At 37.1% G+C, this 14,189-nt stretch overlaps 1 protein-coding gene across 2 annotated transcripts in view; it reads right to left on the bottom strand.

The window, feature by feature from the left end:
- The window catches only part of PBX3 (PBX homeobox 3), a 210,988-nt gene that overhangs the window by 39,159 nt on the left and 157,640 nt on the right, over positions 1 to 14,189 (bottom strand). For both annotated transcript variants that reach the window (XM_040631898.1, XM_040631899.1), the window contains exons 3-4: positions 11,994 to 12,235; positions 1,114 to 1,304 (exon numbers count right to left, since the gene is read on the bottom strand). In XM_040631898.1, the coding sequence (XP_040487832.1) occupies positions 1,114 to 1,304; positions 11,994 to 12,235 (433 nt within the window). The remainder of the gene's footprint in view (positions 1 to 1,113; positions 1,305 to 11,993; positions 12,236 to 14,189) is intronic.

Below are 14,189 nucleotides of genomic sequence, written 5' to 3'. Positions count from 1 at the left end.
AACCAGAGAAGGGGTGTGGAAGAGGGGCGAGAAAGGGACTGAGACTGGAGACAGGGAGACACAGGAGGGAACTGTGCTAGTCAGGTACAAAAGGATGGACTGAGTAGTGTGAGGGTGAAAAGAGCTAATTTGGGCAATGCTGAAAACCAAGCACTGGTGAGTTTTTGTGACTAATTCAGTATGGAAGAAGAAAGAACCAAGGAAAGCCCTTAACTAGGAGAATGGTAGTATAGTTAAGTGGCATATGTTTCTCTGTTTGGCTCTAAGGAAGACCTCTAAGGAAGAACACTGTCCCACACACCTTGTTTTCCAGTTGAGAGGCTAACTTAGTTATTTTCTTCAATATTGTAAAATTTGGATGATAACTGCCACCTCTGTCAAATTGCAAGGGAGAGAGAGCAACACAAAACAGAAACCCCTTTCCAAAGCTGAAGACCGATCACAAGCTTTAGCAGTGCCCAAGAGGCATCCCCGCAGAGGCAGCTCGGAGGACGACAATTCTGCTACGTCATCTAGAAGGTGCAATGCACCATATACAATTGATTAACTCCTGCAAAACTTGGTGAAAATTTCAGATAAAAGGGAAATCTTCATCCTTACAGAAGAAACTGATAGGCTTTCTTCCTTGACTTGGAAAAACAGTATTTGTGGTTTTTGTGGTCATTGCTATTAACTACAACACCACTTCCTCCTTGGGAGTACCAGTGTTTCCAAGTATTGTCTTATAATAGGCACAGATAATGTAACATCCAAAAATTCTTAGAAAGCAAACCTTTGTTAAAACAGAGTTACATACTGAAAATTATCCTTAACAATACTCTTTAGCATCAGAATTAAAGGCTACATCTTCCTAAGTCATTAGTACCAGCAGTAATCTTATCTGCTTTCTGAGTCACCAAATTGGTAGCTAATAGTAGGACCACTCCCAGACAAGAGGAGGCTTCACAGTGCAGGCACCACGAATTGAATTACCTATCCGTTGTAGAGAAGAGCTCTTATAGCCAAATCAAAGAAGAATCGAAGACCAACGGGCCAGTTTTACAGAAAGTAATATACAAGGAGTGAAAGGGGAAAAGAAAAACAGCCACACAACAGATTTGTGGCCTCACATACCTGGCATCAAGGAACCTTGATCTTAAAATCATAACTGCTTCACAAGTGCTTTGTTTGAGCTGCATCTGAATGGAACTAAATTTTCGATGGATGATGCCCACCATTCTTTCAATCTCTTTTGGGGAAATGGGACGTGTTCTACTCTGCTCTCGGAGAAGGTTCATCACATGTGTAGTGAATTCATTACATGCCTGTAAAGGGGGGAAAAAAAGTCACTCCTTAGCAATCTGGTATTTGTATTATCACAGCCAAATATTACCATCTAAATTTCCACTTCATTTGCAATTGCCAATGGTATTATACAGTGGGTAGGGGAAAATGAAAACTAAGACACTTGTCAAGTGGCAGTGGTAGTTAGATGGGGCAGCAAGAATTCTGAAACTATGAATGGCCCAACATGCAAAGGAGGCATAGCACTCAACTGTCCTCCCACCCACCCTTTTCCCAGTTCCAAAATGAGGTTTTCCCATTGGAGGATACGCTCTACCAACTCCTGTGTATGAATATGAATATATGTGTATTGTCAATACTAAGCACCTCCAATTTTCCTCTGGGTTTTTACATTTGTTCAGCAAATGTTTACTGAAGGGCTATGGAGTGCAAACTCTTCCTGATGCGATTAAGGTATAGAGAAATGAGCAAGATGTGGACTTGGTCTTTAGGAGGATAAAATATATATAAGAAAATAATTCTCAAACAAGCAGTCTGTGCAAAGTGTCACAGGAAAGATATGAATAAGTGCTTCCTAAGTTCCAAGGAGGGAGTGTTCTTATCTGGAGGCAGCGATCACATCAGGCTTCATGTGGGCTTTAAAGAATGGGTAGGATTTTTGAAAGGTGAATAAAGGTAGACATTAGGAAGAATGCTAGGCACAAGAAAAGCCCTGGAAATAGTGATATGCAGCAAGTTCAGAGGATGAGAGAATATGTAGAGAAGAAGAGGGGTTCAGGTGCACGGAAGGACATAAAAGGCCTTGGATGCCAAGCATGCCAATGTCCTAGAATAATTCGGCTGTGGTGTGGGCCTTATCAGCAGATAGGAGCCATCCGTGGAAGACGGGTAATGCAGCTCAACTCTTCAGGGGAGGTGCAGCAGGAAAATAAGGATCAGATTTGGGTCTCAAACTTTGAAGTTAACAACCCTCAACCCCTCTTTCAGTTCACCTATATTGGTTTAGATCAATAAAACCAAGTAATGGGGCCTACACCGAAATCTACTACTGCTTCGGTAAATAAAGCATCAGTCTATACCCTTGAATAAAAAGAACATCTTCTGGCATTTTCATTAAAAAGGCAAGACAGAGAGATTCTGTATCTTACTGCACAGATGCCCCTGGTAGGGCGAGCAGACAGAACAATCATTGATCACGGCAAGACATAGTTTGAAGCTGTAATAATGTCCACTTCCCTACAGATATCCTGAACATTGCTCACATATAGCACATGACGGTTTTTCTAACTGCTCATTAGAGAACTAACCTTTCAAGTAAGTACACTGGGTGTTTCAGTCACTCTAAGCTTTAATGGAGCCTTTCTATAAATATTTCTAAGGTGAGGTAAAATGAGTCTTGCTTATCAGTTAAAGGGTACTTTTTTTTCCCCCCTGTAGGTTTCAAGTCTTAAGCAATTTAAGTGAGTAGTGACCCCAATGTTACACTTACAGGATTCTTCAGAGTGCAGAATTGTGCAGTATAGACAGACAGTAGGCACCCAATGAACATCCACTGACTGGTCAGTGGTATTACAATTTGAGAGTAATGTTGATTAATATCTGTAAGTACATTATCCCTACACCATCTGTGAAGAATTGTTCACTTGCAGTCTGTGGATAAGATTAGAATGTCTGTGACTCCCTGAAATCTTATCCAAGTTGTGTGCAAATGTATTACACCTGAAGGGACAATCTGTGGAGTTCTGTTTTCTTTTCAGATTCTTAGCCAGTTTACAAAAAAAAAAGGCTAAGATTTATTGTCCTAGGTTATGACACAGTAAAATGTTAAAGAATTGTGTAGCTCTCAAACCAGAAGTTCTTTCTATCTTTAAGGAAACTAAAATGAAAATAAACTTAAGATTGGCCCCCATTATATAACTTCCACGACCTTATGCCAAACAAGGGGTCACCCTGCCAAGAAATATACGTATATTCTTTTCTTGCACTTTCTCTAAAGAGATGTTCACATAACTTCAAAATTATATACTTTGACAAACTCTCACCCTCTGTTTTCTCATCAATAAAATGAAGAAAATTAGACTAGTACCATGTCCCCACACTGGGCTCAGAAAGTATGTGCTTCTATAGCTAGTTTCAGAGAATGTTTATACAGGGTTCAAAAATACAGTATGTTTGGAAAACGCTGAGTTAACCAAAATTTTTAAAGATTTTTGTTTTTGCAAGACTCCTCGACACTAATATGGTGATATGCAGAATAAAACTTTAAGGGGGAATGGAATAGCCAACTTCTCCCAAATACATTTTTGGATAGATTTTTTGGATACAAAAATCTTTTTTCTCTAAAGAGTCATGCTGTCCAAAAGAAATACATTGCAAGCCACTTATGGAAAAACAAAAACAAAAACAAAAAAACTCCAGTAGCCACATTAAAAAAATAAAAAGAATCAGGTGAAATTAATTTTAAAAATACATTTTATTTAACCCACTATATGAAAACTATTAACATTTCAACACATAATCAATATTTTAAAAACACGGTTAGTGAAGTATGTTACATATTTTCTGGGGCACGCTTTCTAATCCAGCATGTATTTTTACATTGACAGCACATCTCAGTTCAAACTAGCCAGACTGCAAGGGCTCCACAACTACCCATGGCTAGTGGCAACCAGACTGGACAGCACAGGTCTGTGGCTTCTTGGGGACCAATGTGCTAAGAAAAACTCTTTGGGAAACTGCATACTGAATAATCCTTGATGTTTCTTTAATTCTTCCCCACCATGCGTACACACACACACACACACACACACACACACACACACACACACAGTTTCATTTATGAATGTCCTTGGTGAAGCAAGAGAAATTATTCGTTTTATTACATCTCAATCCTTCACTACGTCTGTAATATTCTGTGTGACAAAATGGGAAACAAACAAAAAGCACTTCTACTGCATATCAACGGATAGTTATCTCGAGAAAAAGCACTTGTGTGATTGTTTAAGTTGTGAACTAAAGCTGCTTTTTTCATGGAACACCATTTTTTAAAAAAGCAAAACCAACAAATTATAATTACACAGACTTGTGCATTTGGCAGATGTCCTCTTAAAAACGAAGTGTGCCTGTCATGTCAAGTAAAAGAGCTGACAGTAAGTAGTGTGTATCATAACGAGTTTTCAAGTGAACTTTAGAATTTTGGAAAACTTGCATCCACCGTTGTGAGCTTCACAGTTTCCCAGACTTTCTGATTAGCTTGGTGTTGATACTAATAACTATATTTTGGTGTTATAAAATGGAATGTGTCAACACTGGAAGATGTACAGAACTCAGTGAACCAGTATCTTCCAAATGATCAATGCATGATATTACGAAAACATGCATAGGTAGAAGATCCATTTGAATTGCATATTAGACCAATGGATTTTAAAGAAACAGAGTGCAAAGAGTTAATTGGTATGGTTTCAAACTCCGCATTGTAACTAACCTTTAAGAAATTACAACTTGTCAAGTTTTGGTGTAATATCAAAGAAGAAAGTCCACGGCTATCTGCAAAGGCTATTACCATACACTCCTGCCTTTCCCAGTGCCATATTTGTGTGAGGTCAAATCCAGATGCTCTTTGCACACTTGAACCACATTACAGCAGACTGACTGGAGAAGCACATGTAAGGTCCAGGTGACTTCTACTGAGCCCAACATTAAAGAGTTTGGCAAGAATATAAAAACAACGTGATTATTCTCAATAGATGCTGAGGTTTGGGGGAAAATACAGATTTTTAAAAAAATGTTATTTAGGTTAACATATAATGATTTATTGTTATTTTAACGTTAATTAATATATACTGTTAATTTTTCTCAGTTTTAATTTCTCTTATAAAAAATGTTGACAGATATAATCCACTAAATAAAAGCTCTTAGGAGTCTCTAATAACTTTTAAGAGTCAAGGTTTTAAGACCCAAAAGTTTTGAGAACCACTGTACTGGACTATGGAAGCATTTTTAATTTGCACATATAACGTTGCAAATTCCTAAAAACCTAGCTCACACATTATGGTAACATATATCTTTGACAGGGTGTATGTCTTGATAAATAATCCAAAACCCCTGTGTGAATGATACCTGAGATGTTAGGTCTCTTAAGTTTTTCTCTGGTTGCATTTTAATCTCTCCAGAAAGAATGTCTGCCTATGGTTTCTAGGAAGCATGTAGAAAAAAAAGGGTTAAAAGCAAAAAGTTTCTGCATCTAAAAACTCATAATTTCCTAAAACATTTGCTGAATGTCTCACAACTTATTAAGTGAACTCATCTATGAATGCAAATGCTGATTAGCAATTTGGCAATAGCCCAACATTCACAGAATTCACATAGCTTTTCTTTAAACCAGTAGTTCATACATGATTAATTAGAACATCTCATTTATGTAGTGTGCACTTTAGCTCATTACTCTAAGTAAAATTCGTTAAGTATTTACATTTAGATAATTAAAATCTGGGTACACCCTTAAGAAAGATGCATACACTTTAGGCAAAGTGATTTTTTTCCTTTATACCACTGAAAGTAAATTACAGCCTCATTTACAGCATCATCTGTACCAGTTCCACAGCACAGCACAGTACTGCCTCATCCTCTAGTCCTTAAAAGGTATACATTTTTTAAACATATAAATGCAGTGAGAATGATCAAATGATTGCAGAGTTGTTCTGAAGGGCCACCCAACCACATACTAGCATCGATGCCATTTATAATGTGGGATGTTCGCTTCAAACATTTATCACAGCTTCTGTCATACCTGTAAGACTATCCTATTAAAATAGACATTGGAGAAATTTTTCATTGCCTTATTATTTTTCCAAGTGAAATTATCAGTTAAAATTTTTCTGGTCAATGTCCACCATACAAATGTAGAAACACCTTGCTTAATTGGAATACTCAGGAAATAAGAGTTTTGATTCCTTGAATTTTCTGATTTAAGATAATGGCAGAAACCTCTTTTTCAGTTAATCCAACTGTTGAAAGCTATCTAAGATGCGCATTTTTGTTTGTGTTTTAAAACACACATAGCAGTAACATAGTTAAATGAACATAAAGTACGAAAAGCTTCATCTGAAAAAACACTTTCAATCAGCTCTTATTATGAGACTTTCTCCTTGCCATTTGCTCCTTTCTCCTTAATAATCCAAAACCAAATGAAGATCTGAAATATTTGATTTATGACAATGATTTTAATGATATTTGTTGGCTAGTAAAACTGGCTCCTCTATCTCCACACATATTTCATTTACACTCAAAATTAAAGTTTTCAGGTTTGTTAAACTTTCAGGTTTGTTTAACTTTGTTAAAGTTTCATTTGTTTTGTGGTGGTGCTTTTTTTCCATTGTGAACTCAAGATACAATCCCTTTCTTGCCTGTAAATTCACATCATTGAATGTAAACATATAAAATCAGACAGTGAGCAAGCACTAATTTTAGAGGAAGCTTTAAAATGGGTCAGTGATCAGACCTAAAAACTGAATTGGTCTTTTGTAACCATCTAGAGAAGCTAACTGAAGTCAACTGATCATGATACCCCCATTCTAAAATCTACTTTTCAAAGAAAGAATAAATCTCTATTAAAAGTTATTGCCCCTCAAATTTGCATGCATCCATTTTCTAGATGTCTTTATAACCTTGCAAGTAACTCTAGTCCAATATCATAGATTTTGTATTTATGGAATGCTTACTAAATCAACAAATTCTTCTTGTTCTAGGATAAAAGTCAAGATTTAAAGATTTTTTTCTAAGCCAAGTAGCATGAGACCAATATGAGTAAGGAACAGCCACAAAGATGAAATACCTACTGTATCTCAACACATCTCACCTAATTACATGATTTAGGGGCCTATCTCATGAGGATTTTGTAAGGAGTATATTCCATATGTTAAGTTCTTTGCACAGTCTAGGACATAATTAATACTTAATAAGTGGCAGTTATTGACAATGAAAATGGCAATTACATGAAATTCGTATTTTGTATATGTTAGCTATTCTGCAAGCAGTCCCTACTCTGATTAATTAATACAGTCAATATATTCAGGCCTTTCCACTGCCTGAATAGTACAGATGGAAGTTGAAAACAAAAGAATATTCAAATATAAAACAATTCATTTTATTAATCAAGTTTGTGGTCAAAGATACATTTGGTATGTAGAACTAATAAAGTAGAAACTTGGAGGAAAAAAGGGGAACACTCAAACANNTTTCCAGCCAAGGAAAAGACCCAGCATGAAAGCTGACAAGAAGTAAAACTCTTCCCTTGGAGCAGTGAATGACAAAGCCTTGCCTGGGAAAATGAAATACAAAGTTTCCATCAGATAGGATGCTTTTGTCTTTCTTGCTTAACTCTTAAGAACAAGCAGCAAAAATGGGATTAGGAGTTTTTGGGCTACACAACCTCTAATGTAATAACATCAGCATTTTTTAACCTGATAAAAATAAAACTCCTTTACAAGCAAAGGAGATTTTGCCAGCAAATCTAAGCACGTAAATGTTGAGATCCTCAAAAAGCACAAGGACATGCCTTTACGATGGTTTAGGTTCCACATTCATTCTCCATTCCCCCAACAATTTAATTCCCTGTGGTCTGAAAGTCCTTTAGTAGTTGAACGGTACCTTACTGGCCTTGGGTATGTTCAGTGTGCATGCTTGGCTCCAATGCTTCACCTGATTTGAGGTGAATTCAAAAGACATCCGTGAACTCAGAACGCAAGTTCCCAGATGCTTGGGGAGGGTTGGGACCCTTACAACACTTTTGCCTTCAGCAAAAATGTATTTCAATATAATTATAGTAGATAGCTTTCAATATGTCATCTCTATTATAGCAGCTGTAAATTATGGAGTGAATTGCCTGTGTACAAGCAGTTCTTCTGGTACAAGCAAAGTGGGAGAGCTGCACAAGCGTGATATATCTTTTTCTTTTTAACTGAGAACAAATGTCTAAGTCAAATTTCATTTGCAAAAACCAATGTGTCCACTTCCCTTTGGTAGAGAGGTGGAGGAAGCCAGAAGGCCTTCAATTTTTAAAAACAGGCTCCCCAGGACCCCTGGCTCAAGTTCATTAGGAATTCACTTATTCTAATAGTTGGGCCTTTAATCTTAAGAGCATATTTGAAAGGTATAGTGAAAGCATTTTTCAAAACCTGTAGCTAATCAACAAAAAGACAAAGAAGCAACCAGGTTGTTTTTGTTTTTCCCCTAGCTAAAGAGAGAAGCAATGCACCCCAAACCAAGTATTATAAGACAGTTGCTGCAAACTTCAGAAAATCATATAATCCTGTTGGGTGTCAGGATCAACAAAAGAAAAGTGAAATAGTTTTGATTTGTCTTGGGTGGTAGTAATATTCAAGAACCTCATTCTACTATATATTCTATGCCTAATATTTCAAAAGTGTTTATAAGTGAATTTAGATAGTTATCACCAAAAATCATTATATCTGAGCTATGTAATGAAGACATAAGATCAAAGGACATTTTCTGGAGGAAAAAAAGGACAGGATTTTAAAAAGACAGTACCATTCCTAAAACACACATATAAAACTGAGCCTTGCAGCTTGGATTTAATTTTGCTCAAACTGTAGCTCTAGTCTGCTTAGCTTTGTAAATGTGGCTGTGTTTATAAGGTACTTTAATTTACTGCAGTGGTAGTGTTTGTTAATTTTATGGCAATCTAAATCTAAACAGGCTTCAGATACATTTTCATTACAGCTTCATTGCAAAACACAGTAGAGTGAATAGCTCTAAGATTCCAATGTAGTTTTTACTTCTTTCAGTAAAAGACTCAACACAATTTTCTGATGAAGCCACTGCCTTAACATGTATGTTCTTCCTATTAGTAATAAGCTTCTGTCACTCAGAACACTCATGTTCACTTTTAGGAGGAAAAGTATAATTTCTGGAAAGTCATTAAAATAGTTGTTTTTTCCATCTCTACTCTGATCCCATTTTAAATGCAAGTCAACATGAGCAAATAAGAGAAAGCCAGAATGTACTGAATTATTTTCTAATTCTATATAAGTAGCAGCACAATTCAGTGGAAAAGGAAGGCATATTGTCAGAAACTGACTTCAATACCTGATTCTGACACTAACCAGATGTGTGACACTGGACAAATCGTGCAACCTGAGTCTCATTTTCTTATCTATAAAATGGAAATTATAATGCCACCGATCTTGGAAACGCCACCTTTCATCTCACTTAGTTCTGCTTAGCCCTCCTAGCAGCTCCAGAGCATATCCCTGGAAGGTCTAGCCCAGACAGAGCCCACAACTTGTATCCCTAAGACTTGTAAAAAGCAACTATCTTATGTCACAACTCACTGATCTAATAACTTAGGAACTACAGACAGAAGAGCTACAAAGCCAGCCCCAACGACGACTCGAGCGAACTAAATGCTGCTCTGTTGTTTCTGAAACAATTTAGAACCTACAGAAGAAAATTTGTAAACTTAAATTCTGCTAATCAGCCAACCAGTCATCACATTCCATCTATTTATTTGTCCATAAAACTACAGTGATTTCATATGTCTGTGTTTTTCCTTCAGAAAGTGTCAAAAATGAGCAAGGCAATATATATTTAAGTGGTTTTTATTAGGTTACTGAATATATCGAGAAGTAAGATTCATTATTACGCTTTAAAACTCATTATTTCCCAATATATTGAATCCAAAAAAATCTAAAAATACATACTATAGATTAACTTTTGAAGAACCCGTGTGTATTCTTAAAGCAAAACAAAACAAAACCAAACCCCTGGTGACACTGACTGATGACAGCCTCACCTGACTTCCAACAGGGCAAGAAAGAGAAAAAAGGGAAGCTGGTATGAAGAAACATGGCAGTAGACAGTAAGGGAACCACATTAATTCTTCATCCAAACAGTTGGGCCGCTTGGCCCCTAATACTATAGATCTTTCCGTGCAAGGTGAATGGTGGTATTTATTTAGTAAGTATGTATAGATGTATTTAACATAAAGTTATGTGATTAAGATCATACTACAAATTGGAGCCATTTTCTTCTGTTTATGCTCAGGGCAACTTTTTCAACCATGACTTCTTTTGTTTACTCTCAATTACTCACACGTCAAATCAGAAAGCTCCATTTTTTTGCAGGTACATACATAAGATAATTTTTCCAAAATGCTTATTTGCACTTCTGCCACTAAAAATGATCCCTACACATGAGGCTAGAGATACAGTTTGAGACCCCAGAAAGTACTATGCAGAAAAAAAAAAAGACAATATATTATAATATTAATTTATATTGAATTTTAACATCAAGCTACATAAACTTTCTACCCTCCCTCAAAACACACTCACCTCTGGAACAGAATCCAACATTTGCTTAATACCACCATATCCAGAATATTTGAGAAGGCAATGAAAAAAATAACATATACAACTGAAACTATGCAGGGAACTCGAAGAAAAACCAGTAATAAAACTGACCAGGACACCCACATCACATTAAAGTATTTGGACTTCACGAAGTGCCTGACTGAGCAGTGAAGTATTTGTGGGTGAAACGGTATGATGCTTAAACTTCACCAAAACCAAAACAAGGTGTGTGTGTGTGATAGGCAAAATAAGGCCGGCAAAATACTGGCATTCTGTATCTGGGTGATGGGTGTCTAGGCAGTGACTTACTTTAGGTTGGGCTCTATGAAAGTGCCAGTACACAACTGTTTTTGACCAAAAAACTTAGCAATTTCACAGGAGTCAACATAATAATATTCTCTTTATTTGGGAGTACATTTAAATATTTCCATAATAATGTTTTTTAAAATTATCTGCTAGTGAAAAATTCTTCAAACTAAATAGGTTTTTAGGTTGAAACTAATGGTTAAAATAGGTTTAAAATGAACTACCAAGATTTTACCTGATGTCACTGAATCTAAGACTTATTTTTTCCTACCTTCTAACATCTCTGTGAAGTATGGAAGCATTTGACAGTCAACGGCATGTTATAGCTCAGCTGGGTAGTGTTCACTTTTTTCTTGGTGGTACCTAAACAATGACCCAGCTTGAAATCAAAGATCCCTTAGGTTCACATAATTGCTGAGGATAGCATTTTTAATCCACACCCCCCATCTACTCAGGAATTTAGCACATGATGCCCAGTATTCCATGTCCCAAGGTACCTATAATTACCCTGGGGGTCTCCTCTTCAGAGAGAAAGGCCAGAACCTGCTTACTTTGTGATGGTAGCTCCCTCCCCTATAGTCTGGCACAATCCATAAGAACTAATTCCTGGGAGGATTCTGGAGCTCACAGCATAGGAAGAAGAGCTCCCTGGGCAGTGCTTCCCTTTCAAAGTTGTTAAAACTCATGAACAAGGCCAGTGCATAAATGTTAATTATCCAGAGCTTTGAAGGGCACCAAGCAGTGAGGTTAGAGGGGAAGGATGGTGGCAGGTGTGGTAGTAAGGGCACGTGAATGTGAGGAATGAATAAAACTAAAACAAGTAGATGGGACAAAATAGGTTTCGCTTCACCTCTGAGATCTCAAAGGGACTTCATTTCATGAATCCAACAATTCACTTGGGTTTTTGCATTGACCTTATTTATTTCGCTCTTTGTGTTAACACCTACCCCTCACGGCCCTCAGAATTGGTTAGCGCAGTCTAATAGAAGAGCAATAGAGGGTTTGTGCAGGACTATGAGAGTGGCGGCTGCTGACCTGTTCATATTTCTCCAGTTCTGTGTGATAGATTTGTCTGATCTGGGTCAATTTGGCTCTGTAATCTGAGTGTTCAATAGAGTTATCTGAAGAACCTCCAGAGGCTGCCGCGGCTGCAGCTGCTGCCGCCGATCCCCCACCTTTCTCAGGACCTGAAACCCCTTCTGCCAAAAGCATATTGTCCAGTCTCATTAGCTGGGGATCGGGAGGGTCCTCCTCCTGGGCTCCTCTGATGCTGAGACCTTCAAGGAAAGAGAGAGACAGAGAGAGAAGAAGCGAGAAATAGGACAAATAGTGTGAGTATTTTTGTTTATTTGAGAAAATGATCAAACAACATTAGTGTACTACAATTCATGCTGAGAATTTCTTTTTTCACATTTATCAATAAGCATAAGTATGAAAATGCTTTTCGAGAGAATATTTACATGCATCCCAGAATTTCTATTATTACCTCCTCTCAATTTATCCTGGGTTGGGTCCCCGGGAAAAGGTAACCCTGGCTTCTCAGAATACGCTATGTAACATCAATCTTCCCATATTTCGAGGATTTAAGCACAAAATGGGAAAGGGGTAAAAAATGTGGGGTTTTGAGAAAGGAAAAAAAATAATTCCAAGGATATAAAACAAATGCATCTAAGAGTAGTTAGTCTGTTTCTCTGTACGGTTGGAAGAACAGAATTTAAAATCCCACAGAATAATTCATTCACAAACTATATCCAAAAATTAGAAAATAAACAGGATTAGATGGGAGTTTCCATTGTGCAATTTTAGGGGGAGAAGAGAAATTCATACATCATGAGGCAATTAGCTATGCTTTAAATATATATATTAGTGAATGAATTTGTTAAGCAATTGCCTGCAAACTGTGAAATCAGGAGCCTAAACAGAGTATTAAAAATGTACCACTGGAATGGCAATACGGTGCTGGGCACAGTAGTCTCAATCTAATTTTGCTTTTAAATCAAGAACTTCCTAAGTGATGCCCAGTCAGCAACCTCATCTGAGAACTATAGATCACAGCTGACAATTCATAGGTTTAATCAGGTCACATAGGCTTTCTGCCAAGATGTTTTCAACAACACAGAAGACAAAGTTTTAAAATAATTATCATGGTATAAAAAGCACTGGAGTCATGACAGCTCAAAATCAGCATTTTCATTAATGTGTAACATAATCTAAAATATCCCAGCCCAATTAACCTCTGTAAATCTGTTTAAAAGCAGGTTCCCCACACTAGTTACAAGGCATCTTGGGGAAGGGGGAGGCGGGGGAGTTGGCATCTTGCACGTCTGCATTTGGATTCTGCCTTTCTCGTCTGTGCCTGTTGTTGTTTATCCACAGTGGTGCACACTCTGTGTCTAGTGTAACTTACATGACAGTAACATCTATAAGCTGCCAAGTACTCAACTGAGCACCAGCTCTGTGATTTTATATGCTAACCTAAAACTACCACCAGTTCTTTTAAGAACAGATTTCATTCCTAGATGTCCTGAATTACACCCACAGCATGACAGAGCTCTCGGTTGTCTTAACTCAAATGCACAACTTTAATTTCCTCCCTCAAAACACTTTAAAGCTGTCACTTTCATTTAAAAATATACTTCAGAATAATTTCAACTGGGTAATAAAACTAACTCACAATAATTTAAAATTATATCTGTTGCCTGTTCAGAGGCAAATAAATAAGGTTTGAAAACTGTAATATACTAAGACAATAAATTCATTTAGGGAACCAGAAAGTTAGAGAACTCTCTTAAATAAGATAAAATCAGGATCTGTATCAACATTGCTGACAATTAAAAACAGAAAAACATGTATTTGCTATTTCTTCTGGATCTGGCAAATACTGGTTACGTTGGTATTTTTAATTTAACATCTTTAATTTTCTTCCCTTCCAATTCACTTTGTTAGATGTTAAAATCCCATGGCCTCGACATGCTTGCAGTTGCACATACCAAGTTTTCTGTGCATCTGGCATGCAGTGAGGACTTACTGCGCAGCCTCTTCTCTTGCACTCTGGGCTCGGCTTCATTTTATATTATTTGTTTGGGAGGTCCTTAGGTTTCTCCTTTTTCAACTAAATTTTTGTTCACACTTTTGTGTGTTCACAGTTTCTCTTTTGTATTTATACAGATACTGGTGGTTCTGGAAATGCGGGGTTTTTTTTAATCTACCTTCAAGATTCCTCCAGGTTTC

This window comes from Ursus maritimus, unplaced genomic scaffold (genome assembly GCF_017311325.1).
Source record: "Ursus maritimus isolate PB19 unplaced genomic scaffold, ASM1731132v1 scaffold_17, whole genome shotgun sequence".
Taxonomy (NCBI): Eukaryota; Metazoa; Chordata; class Mammalia; order Carnivora; family Ursidae; genus Ursus; species Ursus maritimus.
This window is presented reverse-complemented; position numbering and strand designations above follow the sequence as displayed.